This window comes from Bombyx mandarina, chromosome 06 (assembly GCF_030267445.1).
Source record: "Bombyx mandarina strain Sakado chromosome 06, ASM3026744v2".
In the NCBI taxonomy this organism is placed as follows: Eukaryota; Metazoa; Arthropoda; class Insecta; order Lepidoptera; family Bombycidae; genus Bombyx; species Bombyx mandarina.
In genome coordinates this window covers 11,070,648-11,079,812 of record NC_143213.1, presented here as the reverse complement: position 1 = coordinate 11,079,812, position 9,165 = coordinate 11,070,648, and the positions used below count along the sequence as shown (strand labels likewise).

Sequence of the window (9,165 nt, the reverse complement as noted above, 5' to 3'; positions counted from 1 at the left end):
CTACTATCTGTTTTTCATACCCCTAAGTGAATTTTTTTGGATATTTTTTTTTGTTTATAATGAGGTATTATGTGGTTAAAGGAGGTTTTTTTTTCTACAGTAGAATTTCCCTAGAAACTTATTTAAGGCAACACAATGTTTGCCGGGTCAGCTAGTAGTTTATAAAATACTAGAATTCAAACAAAACCCATTACCAGTTAAATAACAGACAAAATATTTGTTAATTAAACTAAATGAAGCATGAAACACAAATAGGAAATGAAAGGCTCAGTTAGTAACATAATTTATTTCACAGATAAATTCTCTTCGATTTCACAAATTACACATTTCCTATTATCTGAATGCTATCGTTCGGAACTCAAAACAAATTAATAATAGCAGTTTTGTTATCCGAATATTTGTACCTGTAACAAAATAAAACGTTATTATTATAATATATATGACGTAATTTTAAAAACATTTCGAATACACACCAGCAGCAAATCTTCAAACATAATGTATTTGAACAATCTTTGACGATAACTCTCGACTAACTCCAATCTTAATCTTATACCTTTAGACGAGCAATTCTTGTATATTCATTTATATGTATATAATCTGAATCTCGGAAACGGCTCCAACGATTTTCATAAAATTTAGTATGCAGGGGATTTCGGGGGCGATAAATCGATCTAGCTACGATTTATTTTCAGAAAATGTTGTTTTATTCGTGTTTTCAATAATCAACTCTTCCCGACATCTATTGGCGAATAATAATACTATTTTTCTTAATTGAGGGCAACTAACCGCTTTAAAGACACAACAAGATGGCGTTATAAAAAAAAAACCAAGCAAAGCTCGATCATCATCTAGTGATTTGTTAATAAGCGAATTTTAGAAAAATATTTGATACTGAACCACGTTGTTGTGAATAGAATTGATTCTCAAGTCCATTGGCGCAGCTACAAAACATTTTAGGGATTGCCAAAAATGTATGTATTCTAAATAGTACCCAAAATAGCCTTTCAGGCATGTGGTTGAAGTCTCAATTTTATTGTAATAAGTACTGTAGGATGTAAATAATTCATTGTATCAAAATAATTAGAACGTATGTATTTCAATCGATGAAGGTCCATCGCATAGTAGAATACCAAATGCTTTTTTACCAAATATACTGTGAGCTTTTTCATTAATGAACTTATAGTAACATTTCTACACACCCTTGTCATGAGAATCTGGCATTGTCATGCTGTGCATCTCCGAATCTCTCAAGAAAATATAATCACATTTGAAGCCGGTCCCGTCTAGCCTATCGTTTGATCTAAATGTGATCCTCAGGAAGTTTTTATCCGACGTAACTTGAAGCTCCCTCAGCTGGCCACAGTAGCGCTGACTTTTTGAGTCTATCATTTGACTTGAAAATTGTACGTAGTCGCTTGCCGAGACCGCCTCGCATCTGTTAAGAAGACAAATAAATTGTAAAAAAATAGATAAACATTGAGCTGTGTAAATGCACTTCGAGTATGAAAAAGTAGTTACTATGTACAAATATTGCAAGTTATGCAGGAGAAATGGGATTATTTTTTTCTGTTGCTTGCCGAGTCTGTTTGTTTGCTTGTGTTCGCCGGGTTTGTTTGTTTGTTTGCCGAGTTTCTTTGAATTCCGTTGTTCCTAGGTATTTGCCGCGAAATATGATAAGGACATCTAAAAAGGTTTGATTGGAAGGAAAATAGTTGATTATAGTAGGCAGTGACTTGGCTAGTCTTGTCATTGCTGAAGTCCACGTCGTAATAATTAAATCTTAGTTCCGAAAACTCCCTTTTATCTGATAGCAATACTCACGGCATTACGCCTTCAACATCGAAGTAGGTGAAGTGTAGAAGGACTCTTTCGTTTTCGTGGCCGTAGAAGAAGTAATTACATTCGGTATCACGAGGATAGAAGCCGGGATAATTCGGTGACGTCACAACACCCTTGGACCGTTCGCTGCTATTGTATACGAAGGCACACGGAAACTCCTGTAGCTGAATTCCCGTTGAAATAGCGTAGTCTAGAAATTAAGATATTCTAATGTTACTCCAATTTAATATAAGGAAAGAAGGTAAGCTTTCGTAACAAAAACTAATGTCTATTATCTACATTCCATAATTTCCATACAGCTATTTGTTCTTATTGCAAAATCTACCCGTAAAATTTATAGCATTATCCAAAAAAAAACCCAAAAAATGTCATCAGTAAACGCATATCATTTTTTGTCATTAGCACTTTTTGATATTTACTTTGAAACAAACAAGATTGAAACAAACAAATATTTTAAGAGCAGTATGAGGTATTGTAGGTACGCTAACAAAATAATATGGATTATATATTCTTATTGATATACGAACTACCAAGGTACATAAAAATTTAGTATTAGCGTTTTTCTTAAGATCAATAAATATTACTACTAAAGTTATTGAACCGAATGTATTTTTAAATTTCGACGCTGAAAACGCGAAATAAATCAAACGTGAAACCAACCTTCGACAAAATAATACGATATCTTGAAACCCCTGGAGTTCCTCGAAGAGAAAATCCCCCTGAATTCGATGGATAGCTTTGGTCCATTCGACATTATTGGTTTTGGCGTGTCGTTGCAAAATGACGCCATCTTCTCAAGCCGCCCATCCACGTACAAAAATACATCTATGGAATCCGAGCTCTCGCAACTGCAGGAAGAATAAGAAATTAAATGGAAAAGTTTTGTTATTTGTATCTGCGTATGGAGTTTTAAGAAATATCAATTTCAATTCATAACTGTAGAAGCTATCTATCTACGGCTGGGGGTCAAGGGGGTCGCGGGTTCGAATCCCGCCAAGGGAAAATATTTGTATGATAAATATAAATAAATGTCTTTTCCAGGGTTATGGATGTATCTTAAATATATGTATGTGTAAAATAAAAATCTTACATTTATTTCCGTTATCTGGTACCTGTAACACAAGTACTTTACGAACTTATCACGGGACCAGTCAACGTGGCGTGATTGTTAGTAAATATTTATATGTATTTATATGTATTTATATGTATCTATCTTGCTGCTGGTCATAAGGCGTATATTAAACCCCTATGTGTATCGCCTAGTTCTGTATACAAAGATGGGACTTCAACTGTAACTGATTGGCAGTGATTAATTATTTATAGTGATCTAAAGTTTGCCTTGACCAAATGAAATAGCGTGTATTCTAATCTTAGTTGTCTAACTACTTTGCCTTTATTTATTTTTTTCTAGAAAAACATTCCTTATAAAATAGCTGTCATTGACACATTAATTTAACGGTAGGTAGCGGCTTGGCTCTGCTCCAGGCATCGCTGAAGTCCATGCGCGACGGTAACCACTTACCATCAGGTGGGCCGTACGCTCGTCTGCCTACAAGGGCAATAAAAAAAGCTTTCAAGAAAAATCGGTAGTACGTAAAGAAAATTTAAGTACTTGGGCAAAGTTTATGTCTCTAAATATAGCGATAATTCCTAAGCCCACATTATTGTCTTCAAAAAACATGAACCGATTTGGAACTTGGTATTTCTATGGTAATATCAAGAGCCACATTTTTTTTTAAAAAAGTAGTAAAATTATTCCTAAGCCCACATTATTGTTTCCAAAAACATGAACAAATTTAAAGTGAACTCGGTATTTCTTTGGCAACATTTCTAATCTTAAGAGCCACATTTTTTTTAAAAGTAGCACCATAATATGTAACTTAATATAATAGTGAATTTCAATGCTCACTCAATAGCACTGTCGCTTATTCGTTGTAAGCTGAAATCCTCGAACACGAGTCTAACGCGTTCCCTTCCCCTCGCCATGAAGTCATAATGACAATGCGTTTTCTGTGGATACGGCGAGGGGTACAACGGAGATGTTAATTTGCCGCTTTTGCTCTTGTCGCTGCTGAATACCTGATGGCACGATGATGCTGCGAATATTTACGAGATCATGTTTTTTTGGAACACTAGAGTTAACCGAGCCCATTTGTAGGGGCAGTCGTAAGAATTCATTAAATGGGTGTTTTGTGAAACATTTTAAAAATAGTGTTGGTGAGATAATGTTTCTTTTGTTTTTCTTAAATTACTTTAAGAATAATTACGACAATGCTTGTAGCGCAGTGAATCGTTAAGTTATATAGAAAGGCAGCGCAGTTCAATGTTTGCTAAAGAGTCGGAAAGAGGATATTTTTATAATGTATCTAAAATGATTCCCAAAACACATTTTAATAGATTAAGATTAATTTAAGTTTAAGCGGTTTGAAAAGCATTAGTATATTATGAAGCAATAGTATATTGTATGTATACTAGTAAATAGTACCATTAGTACTAGTTCTCTTAGATTGCACTAGCCTGCGAATTTAAAATCATATGTTTAATTGTAATACTACGTTGACCTAAAGTCGTTAGGGTCAAAGCTGATTTAACATTTTAACAAAATCCCGATAGAAAGCCTGCGTAGCCAATTCTTTGCCAAGTTTTTGGTCCCGAGACGTAAAATATGGGGTAATTCAACTATTAAGAGGAACCGCGAAGGCAGTGTTTTTAAATACGGGTATTATCTGGTAGTTAAAATGCCAGTAGCGTTTTTATATGGGTTTGCAAGAATTCATGTCCCATTTAAGCTTAGGGCTTTGTTTCCAGAATTTAATGTGGAATTTTTGTGGTCATAGCAAATTGATCGTTAAGCGAAATTTATTTATATATTATTACGATTACTATTTATTATTATTTGATGTTTGACAAAGCCTTCATATTAATATATTTTTTTTATATTTTTTATGTACTGCTTCGAGCTACCTTAAGCTTTGTTCTTATTTCTCATGATCAGTCTACGATTATTAATGTTTGCTTGATAATATTATCTTCAGTGACTCGTTAAGTCCCGATTCTTTTTACCGTTATTTTGTTCATTTCCGTATACCCGGTATATGTAAAATTTTGACCTGACGTCTAGACGGACAGTGAACATTATAGTGACTATTGGGGTCTGATGACTAGGCTGCTTAATACTAGGCTGTAACATTGCCTATTACTCTCTATTTTGTTTCTGAAAGTTTTCCAGACGTTGCGATCAATTTCTGCCGTTGAATTAAAGAATTCCGTAAATGAAAGCGACTTAACATTTCTTAAAAGTCATCCACGTGAAGCAAAAAAAATATAGACTGTATAAAATATATACTATCATATGCGATCGGCTTTACGTGAGGCTATAAATATTTCACATAAAAAAATATCCACAAAACAGTAAGTCATATGTATATTAAGTATCTAATACTTACTGGCAGCACTCACAGCTGGGCCCAATCCGGATATTGCGTCCGCCGTGCTTGATTTTTTATTAATGTCCCCATCTGTGATATAAGAATGTTTATCAAGGTTAGCAGTTTTGAAAATTATTACTGTACAGTATGTTAAATTATGTACTCGCTGTGGCGGAGGGTTGGGGGGGGACCTATGTCCATCAGTGGACGTCTGTGGGCTGAAAGTTACATAGATAGATAGAAGATTTTGTATTCATTAAAATAATCGTTACATCGAATAAATATGGAAAATTTCCATGATAATATACTTCTTCTTCTTCTTATTAGCCCACAGAGGTCCACTGCTAGACATAGGCCTCCCCCAAGCCTCGCCACAAAGACCGGTCCTACACTGCTTGCGTCCAGCGGATTCCAAAGAGCAATAGAGAGGGCTATACTCGGAGTTTCCCTACGAGATCAAAAATAATATACAATGTTACCAAATTACGAATTTCATCTATGTGTAGGTGCGAAATACCAATGTCTTTAAAAATTCCGACTGCAAGTACTTTTTTATTTTGTTAAACTAAATACAAGTGGCTCCGAAGGGCTATTGTTATTTCAACGGATTGATAGGAGAGCTCACGGGGCTCTGCCTGACAGACATTGCTAGCATGGCAGATAAAGAAAGAGAAATGCTTCGCTGAATCTACCGCGAGTACGGAATCGCGATCCACTGCAACATTCGGCGAGAAACTAAGTGGGTGTGTCTGTAGGTTCAGTTACACATTGAACGTCGTATTTGAAAAGTTCTCCGAAAACGATGACCGATACTTGAAATGCCTAAACGCATTGATAACTAGTAAAATGATATTTACTTTGAGAGGTACAATTAAAAAAAAAAATACACACCACAGTGCTTACTTAACCTGTATTAGAATTATATTGCATTTGAAATTGATAGCTGGCCTTGAAACCCTGGCCTGGTGTATCGGAATTCGCCGTAAATTGCACCAATAGCTCAGGCCCTGTCGATAGTATTTCAAAACCTAAAGAGAAAAATTCAAATAAATAACATTCCAAAACTGAAATTGGCTTGTTAATTTTCAAACCACGAAGATATCGGACTTAGAATATTGAAACACACTTTCCTCAAATTTAACTTTATTTCATATTTGTTGTCGCTAAGCGTTGTCGGATACAATACAATACAATGTAGTGCGACGGAAATCGCAATGTAAGCTTTAACGCACACCAATCAATGCAAAAAACAAAAAAAAGATTGTCTTATTTCACACCCTTATATATTTTCCATGGATTTATATAAAAATCATTGTAAGTCAGTTATGACCTTAGAGATTGGCTTTAACTGGTATTAGGATGTAGGTACTGTGGGCTTGCACGGATCTGTACAGCTTTCCGGTTTGAAGGTCGGAGTTAAAGGTGGAATACAATTAAGACCAAGTTTTTAATTTCTTGTAATTTCATTTTAATTCATTCCATCACACCCAATCGCAGGCAGCTGCTTGGCTCTCCTTTGCTGATGTCCATGGGCGACGGTAATCATTCATCATCAGTTGGGCCGTATGCTCATCTGCCTTCTAGGGCAATAGAAACAAAAAAAAAAAAAACAAATTAAGTATCAGTCTTTATTGAATTGAAAATAATAGTGACATCCAAATAAATTTTGCTAGAAAAGCAAGCTTATTAAGTTACCAATAAGCTCGTTGCACAGCATCGCGAGTACAGGTGCGGTTGAAGTTCGACCATCGAACACTTTTATTATATCCGCCCGGTTCAGACAACTGCAAATGTATTGATTTATTTAATACCACCTGACCCGGCAGACTTTGTAGTGTCTCAATCGACAGATAAAAGACCCAAACTTTTGTATAAAATAAACTTAAAACAAACAAAATGAATCCGTCCGACGGGGGACACATCAAAGAGAAACAAAATTGTTATTTTTATTTAATTCCGGGAATTTCCATGTTTATCTACCTTTTAAACCTTCTCTGGACTTCCACAAATAATTCAAGACCAAAATTAGCTAAATCGGTCCAGCCGTTCTCGAGTTTGAGCGAGACTAACGAACAACAATTCATTTTTATATATATATATAGATAATTCTACCCACATAACTGACTGTTTCATTGTCTCAACTAATCAAGTAATTCAGAAAAGAGACTAAGCAAACAACAAAATTGAAAATTAGATTTTTCTAAAAATAAATTTAAGAAAAAAGACACAAATGTCAAATTATAAAATCGTGTTTAGAATTTATGATTTCTCCATTGTGATAAAGTTATAAAAAATCTGTAGATTTCCTGTAGAAAAGAAAATTTGGCAATCGAAAATTCGCATTATTTATCACTTGAATAAATTATAATAACAAACATACCTCATGTCTCCTTTCTGAAGAAAAGATTCGTCAAAAACTAGTTTGATCCTTTCATTTTGTCTGAAATAAATTGGTTCGCACAATATTACATGAAAATTTCAAAAGGACTAACAAAATTTAAAAATAAAACGAAAATTTGTTTCTCATTGAAATACAGCGAATACAAATCATTCACCGTCGCAAATTTTCCAATTACGTCTCCACTATCAATAATTTTCAGTAATTCAAATTACGAATTCATGCGGAATATAAAACGATATTTTATTTCCATATTCAAATTTCACTGATTCATAGACGTCATTATGAAAATATGGTCTATATATGTTATTTGAAAATTTTCGATTTAGCTTCACTTCTTACTAAAATAGTAAATCATTATTTGGAGAGGTGGAAAAAGAGAATGAAAGAGTTACTTTTAAATAGAAATAAGGCGTTAGAAGGAAGCAGGACAGCGGGTCCCACATGAAATTTATTTTAAAACCGTTTTAAGAAATAACTGAAGCCCTTAATATCTGCTTTTTTTATTGCCCTTGTAGGCAGACGAGCATACGGTCCACCTGATGGTGAGTGGTTACCGTCGCCCATGGACTTCAACAATGACAGAGGAACAGCCAAGCTGCTGCCTACCGTGTGCTATGGTAATATGTTTAATCAAAATTGATGTTTAAAAATGTTATTGTGTGCAATTTTGGGGCCTTTAATTAGAGGACATTAATTACCTTAATCAAGCCACGCGTACAACGTTTCAAGCAGTTTCGCGTAGCTCTTGACGTGTACACAGCACTAATTGGGAAACTCTGTCCTAAATACGTACCTGGCATAAAAGTGATAGTTACACCGCATATTACTGGGGTAGCTCGATGGGTATCTCGGACTGTATAGGCGGCCGTGTACCGGTCTATTCGGCTGCGAGTTAAACACGTAGTCGCACCACGTGTCCGGGACTCGGATGCCGTCCGTTTCAAAGTTTCCTTTAGAAACATAAGTTTTATCCTGGAATACACGTGACTTAGCGCCAGCGGATTATTTAGTGCGCGTACTGTACTTGTTTCTGTCTTGTGTCTGGGTGGTAGTGATCACACCCTGTTGTATTTATTACTTGTTTTCTGATTATCATGACTTGTGCTTCGAAAGCTAGTATAGCTAATGTCCATGCGCGACGTCGATCACTGACCATTCACACGTCATTTCGGATCCTCCCGATCCACTAACGGTGCTTTTAGGTACCTCAAGCACCAGTCATCGTTCTCGTCGAACTCGTCGCTTGCGACGAAGGGCTAGACGAGTAAGTTAACCCTCAGACACAGTCCACTGAGTTTCTCGCTGGATCTTTTCAGTGGGTCGCGTTTCCGATCCGGTGGTAGATTCTGCGAAGCACGGCTCTTGCTAGGGTTCGTGTTGGCAACGTCGTCAGGTTTGAGCCCCGTGAGCTCACCTACTAGTTAAGGTTACGCTGATATGGCCTCTCAAGGCTCTCAGCTTAGGTAGGAAAAAGGACCATTGAGTTCCTACCCAGGC

At 35.8% G+C, this 9,165-nt stretch overlaps 1 protein-coding gene across 1 annotated transcript in view; it reads right to left on the bottom strand.

Annotated features, from left to right (window-relative positions):
* Nucleotides 1-271: 271 nt before the first annotated feature.
* The window catches only part of LOC114247935 (suppressor of lurcher protein 1), a 91,690-nt gene continuing 82,796 nt past the window's right edge, over nt 272-9,165 (bottom strand). Inside the window, exons 6-15 of the mRNA XM_089728136.1 lie at nt 8,462-8,618; nt 7,648-7,707; nt 6,963-7,051; nt 6,176-6,295; nt 5,286-5,357; nt 3,749-3,935; nt 2,500-2,687; nt 1,822-2,029; nt 1,200-1,435; nt 272-404 (exon numbers count right to left, since the gene is read on the bottom strand). Of these exons, the coding sequence (XP_089584262.1) occupies nt 334-404; nt 1,200-1,435; nt 1,822-2,029; nt 2,500-2,687; nt 3,749-3,935; nt 5,286-5,357; nt 6,176-6,295; nt 6,963-7,051; nt 7,648-7,707; nt 8,462-8,618 (1,388 nt within the window). The 3' untranslated portion in view covers nt 272-333. The remainder of the gene's footprint in view (nt 405-1,199; nt 1,436-1,821; nt 2,030-2,499; nt 2,688-3,748; nt 3,936-5,285; nt 5,358-6,175; nt 6,296-6,962; nt 7,052-7,647; nt 7,708-8,461; nt 8,619-9,165) is intronic.